Genomic DNA, 16,632 nt, shown 5'->3' on the forward strand with positions numbered 1-16,632 from the left:
ATATACTCATAAGTGAAATAAACCAGACACACATGTGTAAATATCATATAGTTTCCCTAATATAAGAACTCAAAGAAGAAATAAAAATAGAAAGGTATAATACAGGTAAAAGGAAAGCAGGCTGTCGAGGACTAACTAATGAAGAGAGGGAAAGGAGAAGAGCTAGGAAACACGACAGTGCCAAGCCATACAGTGATATGTAGAAGATGGGCAAGGCAATGATCCTGAGAATCTCCAGAAGATTTTTTAATGTAGCAGTTAATTGGAAAGATTCTCAGCCTGACTAACTATATATACTGATACCTGTGAACTAAGCAACTGCACTGCAGATGGTAATCTGTAATAGTTTTTTCATACTTGGAGTGCCTATCATTCTGGTCTTCTGAATATGGGCTGTTTCTCATGACGTGCCCATTGCTGCTGTGCTGTCTCTCGGGTAGATGATTGTTCAAAAAGAAGGGGGTGGTGAGTGAACGCAAGAGACAAGAAAAGGAATATTGTGGGACTGTCCTGCTTCACGGTTGTATATGGTGAGATTTTGGACTTATGTGTAAACATAAGAAGTATATAATTCTTTATGCCTAATTTTTAAAATATATTCTATTTTTTAAATGCTTTTTCATCACATTCTGTAGGGCCTTAAATTTCGGCATATCAATACTTGATGAAAAATACTGTTCCATATTATGCCTAAGATGTTTGATATTCTGACAGATAGTGAGGTTAAGCTTAGCAACCTAAGTTGTATGGTAATAACAACAAGTTTGTCTTCTCCATGATTAAGAACCTAAGTTTGCGGACCAAAATTAGAGAAAAAGGAGGGCCGCAAGGAAAGCCAACATGAAGGCCCTAGCCTTCCAATGTCAATTAAGACTCAGGACATATGAGAATTGTACTGTAATGTCATGTAACTCAGTAGTGTCCCAAATTTTCTGATCAAGGACTTTATAGGGCCAAAGAGGAAAGTAATCGATGATGTAGAGTGTGCCTAAGGAGAGTCACATGGAGAGAAAACATTCTCTCAGGCTTTCACAGACAGCACATTGGCCAAGCAATGGCCGTGACTCATCCACATGGCTGACACTGACAAAGGATCTACAATCTGAGGTACAGGATCTCAGGATAAATCCTGAAGGGATTTCACTGACCTTATCAGGTCCAAAAGCTACAACTCTTGTTGCATAGGTCCTGCTTTACCTTGGTCTTAACCATCCAGCAGAAAAGTATAAAAACGAAATACAAGAAGTAAAGCCATGCTGTTATGTTGAGCTGTAGGGAACTCAGGTCTGCAGTTTCTGACACTGCCAATCAAGAGGAAGACCGAATACTATTATGGGCTACTGGACTCTGTTAGAATATTTTCCTGAGTTTACACACCTATAATCTTCAAATAATGGAACTTAACAAAAAAAGGTTGTACAAATGAATGTCCATTTTCTATCTGTGTATTCAAAATGATTAGGATAGATATATAGTTACAACCTCATAATGAACAGAGGGATTTGTTTTAATAGTGTTTGTAAATAGGACATCATTTCTGCATCTTGTACAGCAATTAACCACCAGGAAGAATGTATGCAACGTGTTAATTATTGAAACTATCCTACCAATTTGATTTGAAACTGTCTAATTGCTATTTGTTTCTCAATAAAATTATGGGAAAAAAAAGAAAAGAAATGAGACTGTTGAGTGAAAAAAAAAAGAAATGAAAATTTCAGGTTCAGATACCTTCAGTGATAAATTCTAGAAAAATTAAGGAACAACTAATACCAATGTCATACATTTTCCAGAAAGTAAAAGAAAAGGGACATCTTCCAAACTCTTTATGAATGTAGAACAACCTGGCAACTAAAATATTAAGAGGACAGTATGACAAAGAAAAAAATTAAATCCGTTTCACTCTAACCTAAGAGCAAAATTTCTCACAAAATATTAGAAAACTGTATCCAGTAATATAATAATGGGCTAATATACATTGCTGTAGTTATGTTTATACCAAAGATGCAATGTCAGTTTAAACTTCAACAACAAATCAAAGTATCTCATCATATAAAGAGAAAAATCATATAATCATCTCAATAAACACAAAATCCCCACAAAATTTGCCATCCATTTATGAGAGAGAAAACTCTCAGTAAACAAGCACTAAAAATATGTTGAGATCAAGGATATTTACAATACAATCCATAAAATACCATCCATAATATCCAAATCCAAAATAATGCTAGATACACAATGAAATGAAGAAGTGTGGGCCATATTTAGGAAAAAATATAGTTGTCAATAAAGGTAGACTCAGATGATCCATGTATTCAAATTTTCAGACATGAAACTTAAAATTATTATTGGAAATGTGTTAGAGGATTTATGGGAGAGGACATCAAGGGAATGAATGAACAGATAAATCATTTTAGAAAACTAAAAATTGAAGGTGATTCCTCCAGCCTGACAAAAACTACTGATGAGAGCAGTAACAAAAGCTAATAACATGGCTAATATCATTCCTTTTTTTGTCTCTTTAAAACAAAATCTTGCTATGCAGCTCAGGCTGGCCTTGAGCTCACTTTCTAGCCCAGGCTAGTCTCCTGCTTCAGCCTCCCAAGTGCTCTGATTATGCTAATATCATTCTTAACCAGGAAATATTGAATAATATAAATCAGAATAAAAGCAAGGATATCCATGTTCATTGCACCTATTCAGTATGGTACTTGAGTTGTTAACTAATGCAATAAGGCAAGAAACAGAAATACAAGGCACAAAATTTGGAAAGGAGGATATAAACCTTGATTTATAAATGACACTTCTTATATAGAAAATTATAAGAAATCTCCAAAACAATTACTGGAAGTGATAAATGATTTTACCAAGATCACAAGATTGAAGATCAGAACAGAAAAGCTAACTGTATGTATATACACTAGTAACAATTGCAAACTGAAATTTTAAAAAGCTATTTATAGCAGCATTGAAAATGTAATTACTTATGAATAAATTAATGAAAGATGCTTAAGACAGCTATACTTTATTATCAGACATTTTAATTTTAATTTTTCCAATAAAATGGGCATTAGGAGATAGCTCATTGTGGCTTGATTAAATTTACCTTATCAGTAATGCTGTCAAACATCTTTTCATAAATTCATTGACCATATGTATTAATAAGTTGAAAGAATACCACAGACTAGGTAAATTATAAAATAGAAATGTATTTGCTTATAGTTCTGGATGTTCAGAAGTCAGGAGTGAAAGGCCCCATCTGGTGAAGGCTTTCTTGCTGCATTATAATACAGTGGTTGGCACCACCTGTCAAGAGAACAAATGAGAAAAAAAAAGGAAAAAGGAAGCCACATTTCTCCCATTACAACTAATCCACTCCTACAGTAACTAACTCAATCCTGAAATAATGGCTTTAATCCATTCATGACAACAGTATCCCCATGACCCAATCACCTTTTAATAAGTCACATTTTTAACGTGAGTGTACAAGTGATTATTCAAACCATAGCACCAAGTGTGTTTTCTTAGAAATGTTTTATTCATGTTGTTCACTTTTCATGTTGATTTGTTGGGTGCCTTTAATTCTTTGACAGTTGTATGAAATTCACAAATCTACTTCCAGATTTAAATTGGTTGTAGTAGTTTTCCAAAATTTGAGTAGTGAAATTAGGGAAAGTTGGAGAGGAGAAAACTTTACTAAATACATATATGGTATTGTATGTGTGTATGACTAATGTGGAGATTTCAATTATATGTTATCTGCAAGTTAGTCCTCCAAATTGTTGATACTGTTTTTTTGAAGATATGATAATGGCTAATAATGAGGCCAAGAAGTTTTCATTTATTTAGATTGTTTCTTTCCTTTAACAAAAAGCAAGTTTTAGTTCATAAGAAAATAAAAACAATAAAACACTTCTTGAAAGAATGTTATGTGGAATCCTGCCAGTTTTCCCAAGTACAGTTAAGCAGTTTCTCCTTTGTACTCTCCTACTGTAATCTGTGCTTAAAACTATTACAGGTAGTAGTAATTATCACCTTGTACTTGTATTATTTTGTGCACTAGATTAGGAGCCTATTGAACGGAAGACAGGATGGACATTTGTGTGTATATTTCCATTATTAAGAACCTATGTATTACACACATATACAGAAATATTCACTGGGTAAAATGATGAAGAAATTAATGAATATAGTTGTTTAAGAGTGGACTTAGGAAGAGTTATTCAGTGTAGCAGAGTATGTCTGATTAGAAACTGAGTATTAGGTTTTGGGTGATGTGGGCTGCAGTCATAATCAATCTGGTATAATTATCCAAACTAGAGGTATAGTGCTCTGTGCTAAAAACCAGAAACATAAGTAAACCAACTAAAGCAATGCATTCCATTGATGAATGAATGTAGCTCCAAGGGGGTGGGCACTCTCCCCTTCCTTCTCATGCACCAGCAAGAGGAAATACTCGGCATACTCATGGAAGGATGGCACAGGTAGAAGCTGAGCAGAGAGGAATTCTGACTACCACCCAGTGAAGAGAGAGAGGAGTGATGACTCTCATCTTGTCTCTCTAGGGTATACAGAATCAGGTTGCTAAGCCATTGTAGACTCTCCCAACCCTCAACCACAGCCCTGCCTTAGTAGAACTAGTAGGAAACATATTTGTTTGTAATTGGGGAAAGAAACCATATAACTCTCACTGTCTAGGGACAGATTATTGTCACATTTTCTGTAACTGCAAGATGTAGCTGCCACCATGTTACAAGAAGAAAGAAGGCACCCACCCTAATAGGTACCATATGGCACACTGAAATGAAAATACAAGATTAAGAGGTAGAGCCCAGCAACTGGCTCATCAGAAACTGAACTATGGGCTGGGATAATCTTGTTGGGAGGACAAATGGCACAAAACAGTGGTGATATGAAGGTAGTGACAGCAAAGTTCAGCCTTGTGAGGTTATGCAGTGTGTGGGAGTCCAGAGTCTGGGGGTACCCTTGCAGGGATCCACAGAAGGCTGGTCACCCACAGCCCCTACTAAAAACACAACCCCTGCACAGTTATTACCTGCCCAGTCTGACGAGAGTCATTAGGAGTGGGACACTGGTCAACCACACCTCCAAAAGCAGTCTAGAAATTTATGGAGCTTTGACCCATGCTCCAGACCTGGACAGATTCAGTGAACAGTTCTAATTTTCTGTGCCTTCATTCCTACATATAGAAGAGAATAAATCAGAGTGTGAAAAGTTAGTCCTGCCACTGGTGGACCCAAGTACCCTTAAATAACTATGTGAGTGAGAGTCCTCAGCCTCTTGCATACCTTAAATGGCTTCTACATAAAAGAAGAGGTGAACACTCTGTTTATTCCTTTTTCTTTTATACTTAGTACAGGGTCTACAGGGTCTCACTATATAGATCAGACTCATAGTGATTCTCCTGTTTTCAGCCTCCCAAGCACTGGAATTACAGGCTTACACCACCACGTCCCGTCTCAGTCCCCGTTTAAGCGTGCCTGGAAGTGGTGTGGGTGGCACGCCGGGGATTGAACCCTGGCTGTTTTGCTCTACATAAGTAGGTCCTCTAATCTGCTGAGCTATCTGGCCAGCCCTGAGGTGGACACTCTGAACTAGAAAATAAAAAGATTTTAGTAATGACTTGCCCCCACTTTCCATCAGGCAGCTTCCATGGATGAACTCCAGTAAAAATACCACCACAAGGAGGAATTTCCAACCTGGATTATTGTTGTTTCTATTGTTTTTCAAAATGGGCTGAAGTTATTGAGGTATATATGTGTTTGTGCTTACAAGTGCTAGTCATTGGCTAAAACATCACACTGTGTTCTCTCACACCGAGGGTTGTTTCATAGCCTTTGCTAAATTCATGTTTCTGTTAGTTCATTAATTGGATTCAATCTCCTTGTGTCATTTCTCGCTTTCAATTTATATTCTTTCCCCTTTTCATCTTTCTAGTCTTCCAATCTCACATCCTCTCAAATCTCTTTTTCTTCTCCCTCCTTCCCCTCTATATAAATATTATCATTAAACCCGTTTTCCCTTTTTCTTTTTTAGTGTTTGTGGAGGTCATATGTGTATATATAATTGCATATAACAATCTTATTTTTTTGCTCCTATGGTGTCTTAACTTGTTTTGTTTTTCATGTTCTCCCATATTAAAGGTTATTTCTTGGGTCTTCTAACTTTTTGTTTATTCTAGTTTATTAATTAGATTCAGCTTCTCTGTATCTTATTTTCCATTTATATACCCTTCCCTACCCATCATTCTTTTCTTTCCTTCCACATAATCTCTCAAGCCTCCCCTCCCTCCTTTCCTAACATAAGAAAACATTAACACTTATGTTTGCTCTTTCTTCTTTTTCCTCTTAATTTTTTTGTTTTGTTTTTCTTCCTAGGCTATCATACATTATTACTATTCCTTTTTTCCTTTTTTCCCATAATTTTATTGAGAGACAAATAGCAATGAGACAGTTTCAAATCAAATTGGTAGGACAGTTTCAATAATTAACACATTGCATACTCTCTTCTTAGTGGTTAATTGCTGTACAAGATGCGGACATGATATCCTATTTAAAAACACTATTAGAACAAATCCCTCTATTCATTAAGAGAATGTAACTATATATCTATCCTAACCACTTTGAATACACAGATACAAAATGGACATTCATCTGTATACCCTTTTTTGTTTAGTTCTGTCATTTGAATATTATAGGTGTGTTAACTCAGCAAAATATTCTAAAATAGTCCAGTAGTCCATAATAGTATTGGGTCTTCCTCTTGACTGGCAGTATCAGAAATTGTTGACCTGAGTTCCCTACAGCTCAACATAACAGCATGGCTTTACTTCTTATACTTTGTTTTTATACTTTTCTGCTGGATGGTTAAGACCAAGGTAAAGCAGGACCTATGCAACAAGAGTTGTAGCTTTTGGACCTGATAAGGTCAGTGAAATCCCTTCAGGATTTATCCTGAGATCCTGTACCTCAGATTGTAGATCCTTTGTCAGTGTCAGCCATGTGGATGAGTCACGGCCATTGCTTGGCCAATGTGCTGTCTGTGAAAGCCTGAGAGAATGTTTTCTCTCCATGGGACTCTCCTTAGGCACACTCTACATCATTGATCACTTTCCTCTTTGGCTCCATAATCTCCTTGATCAGAAAATTTGGGACACTACTGAGTTACATGACATTACAGTACAATTCTCATATGTCCTGAGTCTTAATTGACCTTGGCAGGCTAGGGCCTACATGTTGGCTTTCCTTGCAGTCCTCCTTTTTCTCTAATTTTGGTCTGCAAACTTACGTTGTTAACCCTCCAGAAGAGAAGCTTATTGTTATTACCATACAACCTAGGCTGTTAAGCTTAACCTCATTATCTGTCTGAATGTCTGGACTTATGTGTAAACATAAGAATTATATAATTCTTTATGCCTATTTTTAAAATATATTTTAATTTTTTAAATGTTTTTTCATCATATTCTGTAGGGACTTAAAGTTCAACATATCAATTCTTGTTTAAAAATACCTGTTCCATGTTATGCCTAAGATGTTTGATATCTTGTTTCCTAAATTGGTGAAATAGTAGAGAACTGCCAAAGCTAGTTTTAAATCATATGTTGATATATGATTGGTTATTTACATGTTGATATTACTGGTAGTTGTTTCCTCCTTATAATGCAGTGCTGTGGATTAATCCAGTACTTTGAATAGGTTGACAGAATGCTTTCATGTGAAGTGATACCCAAACTCAAGGGCTCATGAGAAGGAGAAAGCCACTTACTAAAGGGAAATCCACAGCGGTGGTGTAGCTTTCCATCTTAAATAATACACAAACTTCAACACAAAGAAAAAACATTAAGATCATGAGAAAACAAGGGACCAGGATGCCTCCAAAAATTCCTCTTTTTTTTTCCCCAGTCATGCTCTATCAGCTCTTTACTTTTTTTTACTAATTTTATTGAGAAACAGATAGCAATGAGACAGTTTCAAAACTGATTAATAAGGCAGTTTCAAATAATTAGTACATTGCATATTGTTATTGTCTTAGTGGTTATTCATAGTACAAGATGCGGACATGATATCCTGTCCAAATACTATTAGTACAAATCATTCCTCTCACTGAATTAAGCAAAAGTAGCTGTATATCTATCCTATTTTGTGTATGCAGATACAACATGGTCCTTCCTTTGTATCCCCTTTTTTGTTTAGTTTTGTTAGAGATGTGTATTCCAATGCCATCCAAATATTGTAGGTGCGTGAATTCAGCAAAATTATCCAATATAGTCCAGTAGTCCATAATAGTAGTGGGTTATTTGTATGACTGGCAATGTCAGAAGTTGTTAACTTGAGCCTTTCACAGCTCAGCCTATTAATATGGTTTTACTTTTTTTTTTTTTTTTTTTTCAGAACCAGGGATTGAACTCAGGCCCTTGTGCTTGCCAGGCAAGAGCCATCTCCCTGGCCCCTGGCTTTACTTTTTATAACTCGTTTTTATACTTTTCTGCTGGATTGTTAAAACCAAGATAAAGCAAGTCCTATATAACAAGAAATGTAACTTTTGTATCTGATAAGGTCAGTCAAGTACCCTCAGGATTTAAGCTGTAACTCTGTACCGCAGTTTGCACATCCTTTGTCATTGTCAGCCATGTGGATGAGTCATGGCCATTGCTTGACCAAAAGTTCAGAAGTGTCCCCCTCCCTTGCTGGCTCAGTATGCCTTCAGGGCAGGTCTGGTAAGGCTTGAGGATTGTGGAATCAAACCACAGCATCCTGTTTGCTTTGTTTAAGCAGGCACTTAAACGACTGAGCTAATAGGCAGGCCCCTCCAAAATTCCTAACTCTAATAAGCTGATCTCACAGGTTTTTAAATGGATAAAATTTAAGACAAATAATTTTTAAGCACTGATAGTTAAAATGATTGATGAGATGAAAGACAAATAAGCAGTTGATGGATTAAGCACGACAATGCAACTTTGAAAGACTTGTCCATAAAACAGTTAAGAGGGGCTAAGAGAAACCAAGAAGAAATCCTAGAAATGAAAGTCTTAGCAAGTTAAATTAAAAGTTCAATAGAAAACCTCAGCAGTATGCAAAATGAATCAGAAGAGAGGATGTCAGGATGTCACCTTGAAGACAAGGGGCTATATTAGAAATCAGGCAGTAAGAATAAAAAAAATGATGTATAGACTATAGAACTGTACATTATACAACTATAAAAAGTTTAGACAACTGTAAAATAACAAACTTAAACCAGGACTGTCTCAGCATTGAGACTAATGGAATAATAGCATAAAAGATCTATTCCTTGAAATTATTACCAAAAGTTTTCTAAATCTGGGAAATGAAATGGATACTCAGATAAAGGAGGCATTTTTTAAATTTTTTAAAGAGTACAAAATAGTATTAAAATCAAAAAATTATAAGTGATATAGAATTTCACTTAACAGGATAATACGAATTTCACAGTATTTGTTGTAATGCAAGTGACTTGAAACTAGTTCATATTACCAGATATATGCATGTAAAATTGGAAGAAGAAAGAAATATATAAGAAATTAAGAAGAGAAAAAGGGCAAAGAATTTAAAAAAGGAGACAAAACAAATTAAGCATTAACTGCTTTCCACAGAGCAGCATAAATCCACAGTGCAGTTGTTCAAACCATCCTGCTTAAATATACAGATATATCTCTTTCCCTCGCTACCTCTCCTGTCCTCCTCAACTCAGTAATTCCTTCCTTTTGAATAGGTTAGTTTCCTTTTCCCAATGTCTATTGCACCCAGAGAAGGCATTTCGAATCACAATTGTATATGACAAGTACTTCCCCATGACACATTGTAGCCAAAAATGCCAGAAACTCAGAACAATGAAGGAATATAAAATCTATGGAAAAGAAGCTACTTGCAGAGGATATGATTCTCTGCAAGAAAAATTGAAAAATCTCCACCAGGATACTCTTAGTTCTGATAAATAAATTCAACAAAATGGCAGGATAAAAAAACACACATACACACACACTCCAACGCAAAAATGAATTTCATTCTTTGCACCAATAATGAATCCACTGAGAAGAAAATCTGTAAAATAATGTCATTCACTATTGCTTCAAAAAGAAATTGGATATGTAGAAATCAACCTAACAAAGTAGATCATAGAGCTCTATATTGAAAATTATGCAACTCTGATGAAAGAAATTGAAGACAACTTTAGAAAATGAATAGGTATCCCTTTTTCTTGGGTCAGAAGAACTAATACTGTAAAAATTTCAAAATTGACAAAAGCAATGTATTAGATGAATGCAATGCTTATTAAAATACCAATAACCTTCACAGAACTAGAAAAAAATCCTAAAATTCTTACAGAATCTGGTAAGATCTATAATAGTGAAAGCAATCATGAGCAAAAAGAGTAAGCTGAAAGTATCAAAATACCAGATATCAAGCTATACTACAAAGCTATAATAACAAATACAACATGGTACTGAAACAACAAAGAGCCAGATATCTAGAACAATGGGATAGAACCAAAGGTACAGAAAACACACATGCACTTACAGCCAACTGATTGTTGACAAAGGAGCCAAAAATATACACTAGTTAAGTGGAAGACCCAATACTATTATCAGCTACTGGACTCTTTTAGAATATTTTGCTGCGTTTACACACCTATAATATTCAAATAATGGAACATAACAAAAAAAGGGGATATAGATGAATGTCCATTTTGTATCTGTGTATTCAAAGTGGTTAGAATAGATATATAGTTACATTCTCTTAATGAATAGAATGATTTGTTCTAACGGTGTTTGCAAATCGGATATCAAGTCCACATCTTGTACAGCAATTAACCACTAAGAAGAATGTATGCAGTGTGTTAATTATTGAAACTGCCCTACCGATTTGATTTGAAACTGTCTCATTGCTATTTGTTTATCAATAAAATTATGGCAAAAAAACATAAGACCTGAAATTATAAAGTTTGGGGAGAAAAGTTACACAACATTGTTCTGAGCAATGATTTCTTTTGGACTTCAACTCGAAGGTTTGAGCAACAAAAGTAAAACGTAGACAAATTGGATTATTTCATATGAAAAAGACAGAGAGAAGGAAGGTGAGGGAAAAGGAAGGGATTAAATAAAGAATTAATATATGTTATGTACAGATACCAACTCCCCACAGTGAATGTAATTGTGCAAATACATTCTACTAAGAAATTGTTAAAAAATGAAAAAAGAGAAGGACATGACAATAAGTAAACAATAAATTTGTATGTATGTTCATTTAAAAAGTATTTTTTTACAAAGAAAAAGATTCACAAAATAAAGATTGGACAAAATAAATTTAAAAATATATATACACTGGAGAAAAGGTGGTCTCTTTATCAAATGGTGCTGGGAAAATTGAATAGTCACATGCAGAAGTTTGAAAGTATATACATATCTCTCACCCTGTACCAAAATCAGATAAAAATGGATCAGACTTAGATATAAAAATGAAAACTTTGTAACTTCTGGAAAAAAGCTATAGGAGAAACACTTGAAGCCATAAGCACAGGAAAAATCTCCCTGTACAGAATATAATAGCACAGCAAAGAAAATCAAGTAACAAATGGGATTATATCCAATTACAAAGCTGGGGTATAGCAAAAGAAACAACAGAGAGAAGAGACAACCTACAGAACAGGAAAATATTTTCCATCTACTGTTCTGATAGAGGACTAACGTCTAGAAAATATATAGAACTCAAAAAACTTAGCCCCCAGAAATAAATGACTCAATCAAAATTGACAAATGAGCTGAATAGATGTTTCTCAAAAAAGTACAAATAGCTAATAAGTACATGAAAACGGTTAATAATTTTTAATCATTAGGAAAACACAAAAAAAGCAAACAGTACTGAGGTTCTATCTTAACCTAGTCAGAGTAGGCATCATCAAGAAAATATACACACCAACAGTGAATGCTTGTAAGGATGGGGGTGGTAAGGAGATACCTCAGCAACACAAGCACCTGTGTGGCAAGCACAAGATCCCGAGTTTGATCCCCAGTGCCCCCCACCCCCCCAAAAAAAGAATGTAGGAAAGCCAGGGAGATGGCTCAGTAGAATAAGTGCTTCCCTGGCAAGTGCAAGGGCCTGAGTTCAATCCCCGGTTCTGAAAAATAAAAAAGTAGGGATGAAAGAACCCTTCTACATTGTTACTTAAAATATAAACCACTATGACCACCATGGAAATACCTCAGAAAACTAAAAATAGAAACATTATTTGACTAGCTATGTTTCTCTTGGGCTTATCTCCCCCCCCAACTAAAAACATCATACTACTATAGTGATAATTGCATGCCCATGTTTATGACATTACAATTCCAAGTAACTAAGCTCTGGAAATATATATAAAGAATGAAGTCATGTCATTTGCAAGAAAATGGATGTAATTTGGAAATTTGAGACCATGCATGCTAAGTGAAGTAAACCGGACACTGAAAGTTAATATCACATGCTTTCTCTTATGTTAGAAACCTAAAATATAAATGAATGAATAAAATAAAAGATTATGAAAAATTAATAGGTATACTCTTGGAGATGGGGAACAGGACTAGGGAATGCAGAAAGAAAGGGAGAAGGGTTAAGAGATTATAAACGATTAAGATACATCATATATATGTAGCAGTTACTCAAAATTAATGTTATCATTTTATATTATAAACATGCACTAATTTAAAAATTTAGAGTGTTAGACCAAAGGTTAGAAAATTTTTGCTTTGAAGGACAAGATAAAAATATTCTAGGCTTTTCAGAGCATATTCATATTGATCTTACATTTTTTTTATTTACAAGAATCCATTGTAGAATCCATTTTTAAATCATGAGCCCTAGTTTCCTAGCCCCCGTCTTAGGTAATACATATAGGTTGGAGGTTAAGTAACAAGAATCAGTGAAGAAAAGAAATGCAATCCAGATTTCATTAGGGGCTTTTCTATTGTCTCCTCAACAAAATCTCAGTAAGTTTAATATGAGTACTCAATTTTATTAATCATTATTTCAGCATGCTCCCAAATCATCAGTAAATTCTATTAAGTCTCATGACTTCTGTGTATGTGGATTGGTCTTATCCCACATCAACATGAAATCCTCTACCTTCATCAGCATACACACATACATGTACCATAAATCCACTCAAAATTGGAATTTTTTAATTTAGTTACCTTACTGCATGTTCATTGGGTCATTAAATAGGTTCACATCAAGAATTACTCAGATTTTCTGCAGTTGCATAGCTTTCTAATTTATTATAATCTCATTTGTTGATTCTTGATATTAAGCTAAATTAATTCCTTTCAACATACTCTGCTTTTTGGAAGTTCTCCTTTGTCTAATCTTCTCTAGTTGAATTAGTTAAATCTAATTTTTCTGTAGTTATATCCATAGTATTATTGCTATGACCTCATGGAAGTTACTTTATTATTGTTACTCTCTTTTCTTACTGCCCAGTTTTCTAGGATGTGGTGCCACAGGTTGTCCCATCTGCAAAGCCAGATCCGGCACTTGCTGAAGGGAGGAGTCACACATGAAACCTTTCAACAGCCCAACTTCAAAAGCTTATTTTCACTACCCATCCATTGGCATCATACATCCTCCAAATCCCTGAATTGTGCTTGGCAGCAACATGAAGATCACTTTGGTAAGAGATGTGTTGAGACAGATATGTTTTTAAATTATGGTAAAAATGTAAAATTTATTATCTTCAACATGTAAACATACAGTTCAGTAGTGTTAATTTTACTGTTCATTTTATTGTTCAATTACAAATACTTTTGTGTGTGCTGAGACTATTTCCTATTGAGTTCAGAGAACTTCTAACTATTTATTTCCAAGTTGATACTGAAAGTTCTAAGAAAGACAAAAATAGCACAAGGCAACATTGAAATTCCAACCCAACTAGGGTGGGGAACTCTACCTTGTTCCAGTCAAATTCCATTTCCCTGTATCATTTAACACAAAAAGAAAGCAAAAACAAAATCTCAGCATACAAGGGAGAAGGTTTCAAAGGCATACACTAGACAGTTCACAACCACAGAAATTATTAAGTAGGGGGTAGGGGCAGCTATACTGCATATGAGAGTCCCAGATCTTCTGCAACAATTCACATGAACTAAATGTCTTGAAATAAAAGGAATGTTTTCTCTTACTGTTCTGGGGGGATAGAAGTGTGAAATCAAGGTATTGACAGGACTACACCCCCTCAAAGCCTCTAGGACAGTGATGGGGAACCTACGGCATGTGTGCTACAGTGGGCTGTTTGTATCATGAAAGTTCTAAAATGTTCACCATTACTACTCTAGGAGAAAATCTTTTTTTCTCCTTTCTTCTTGGTTGCTAACAGATCTTGGCATAGCTTTAGATCCATTCCCTTCGATTTCTTCCTTCTCCACATTGTCTCCCCTGTGTCTTCAGATTTTTCTCCTTATTAAGATCATTTATTGGATTTAGAGCCTACCCTAATACATTGTAACTTCATTTTCATTTAATTACATCTACAATAACCCTTTAGATATTCCTTGACTTATAATAATAGAGTTACATCTTGATAAACACATCGTTAGCTGAAAATACACTTAATATACCTAATTGGCCATGCATTATAGCCTAATCAACTAGTACACTGTAGAACATGCATTTCTACACTTTTGGCTTGCCTGGGTCACACTGAGTAAGGAGGTATTACCTTGAGCCACATATAATTTATATAATTCAGTTAATGTATATAAGTAGAACTTTATTTTGCTGTATTTTATTATAACATATATCCACTAAATGGCATAAGTTCATATAATGTCTGATATATGTAGGTTTTGATTTCACTGACTGTGTGGCAGGTGCAAGAGACAGAGTTAACAATAGAGTGCCACACACTGCCCCTTCTTCCACACAACCTTCCGCTGTTGCCCAAACAATCTGCTTGAGCACCCTGCTACTGAGTCATGAAAAATATCACTAAAAATCACTTAATAACAATAAAAGTGTGTGATCTTATGAGTCCCCCATTTCCAGCTCTCCAGATTTACATAAGACCTGGGCTGCAGGTTGGACATGCCTGGTAGATTATCCTTTCTTCTCATAATCATATAGCTGACCGAAATCTGTGAGCCATTGTCTTGTTTGGTGAGAGACTGTTGTACTGCATATTGCTGACCCAGAAAAAGATCAAAATTCACAATTCAACATATGATTTTTACTGAGAACATACAACTTTTAGAACATTATTATGGCTTGTATGATAAGGTAGAGGAAAACTGTTCACCACATGGCTACCAGGAAGCAGAGAATGAGGAGAGGAACTGAGAAAAGAATATGCCCTTCCAAGACATGCTTTCAGTGACCTGCTTCTTACAAGCAAGCCCCACTTCCAAACAGCATAGTCAGCTATGAACTCGTCAGTGGGCTAGATGAATATAGCACCACCATAAGCCAGTCACCTTTCAAAAGCCCTAGCTCAGAACAGGAGACTTTTGGAGGACATTCTAGATCTAAAGTATGATACACCCCAAATCCTCAAAGCATCGTGTCTAAAAAGAACAAAGCTAAATGTATCACACTACCTAATTTCAATATAATTACAAAACTATAGTAATCAAAATAACATGGTACAGGTAAAAAAAATGCACACACTGACCAATGGAACAGAGAGACTGGAAGAAAATCCATGCATTTGTTTATGATCAGTTGATTTGTAACAAAGGTATCAAAAGTACACAATGGGAAAGGACTTGTGCAGATTTGTAAATTTACAGGTTATAAAAAGAAATATTATGCAAATACTAGTAAAAAACAGTAATAGTTTTATTAATTTTAGACAAAACACAGGGCCGGGATATAGCTTGGTGGCATAAGCACCTGCCTGGCAAAGTAAGGCCAAGAGTTCTATCCCTGGTACCGCAAAAATAAATAAATAAGACAAAACAACTTCAGACAAAAGGTTGGGATTAAAAGGTACATTATATAGTACTAAAGGGCTCATTGTCAAAGACATGAGAAAAAGAGTATGTAACCATCTTAAATATGTAGCACCTAATAAAAGACTTTCAAAATACATGAAGCATAAACTGGCAGAAATAAAATCACAATTGCAGAGACAAAATTGTCTTCTTTCTCAGTAATTGATAGATTAAGCGGGCATAAGATCAGTAATAGTAAACAAAAAACTGAAAAGCACTATTTGTTCTGGAGTACAAATGAAACATCTTCCATAAAACACCATATTCTGAGCCATTAAACAAAGTTCAACAGATTTTACAAAATCTTAAAACATACTGAGGATGTACTCTGACCATAATGGAATCAAGTAGAAATCAGTAACAGGAAAAATGCAGAAGTGCCAAATATTTCAAAATTAAACTTTAAGCCTATAAATAATACATGAGTAAACAGTCTCAAGGAAAATTTAAAAATATTTTCAAGGGTGCACTTGTCCGCTCGCTTAAAAGTCGGTGTAAAGGAGGGCGGGGAGGAAGGCTGAGGGAAGAGAGGGCACCCCAGGGCGCCAGGGTGCATTGTGGAAAGTCCATTATGGAAAGGAGGCGGCAGCGTCCCGGGGGGCGGGGGGAGCGGGAGGTGCACCAGCGGCGGCGGCGGCGGC

At 35.4% G+C, this 16,632-nt stretch overlaps 1 protein-coding gene across 1 annotated transcript in view; it reads left to right on the forward strand.

Moving 5' to 3' along the window:
* Positions 1-16,632, forward strand: part of Tmlhe (trimethyllysine hydroxylase, epsilon) — a 171,814-nt gene that overhangs the window by 118,855 nt on the left and 36,327 nt on the right. Inside the window, exon 2 of the mRNA XM_023708618.1 lies at positions 13,488-13,677. Coding sequence (XP_023564386.1) covers positions 13,497-13,677 — 181 coding nt within the window. The 5' untranslated portion in view covers positions 13,488-13,496. The remainder of the gene's footprint in view (positions 1-13,487; positions 13,678-16,632) is intronic.

The sequence above is a fragment of the Octodon degus genome, unplaced genomic scaffold, assembly GCF_000260255.1.
Source record: "Octodon degus isolate 3935 unplaced genomic scaffold, OctDeg1.0 scaffold00416, whole genome shotgun sequence".
NCBI lineage: Eukaryota > Metazoa > Chordata > Mammalia > Rodentia > Octodontidae > Octodon > Octodon degus.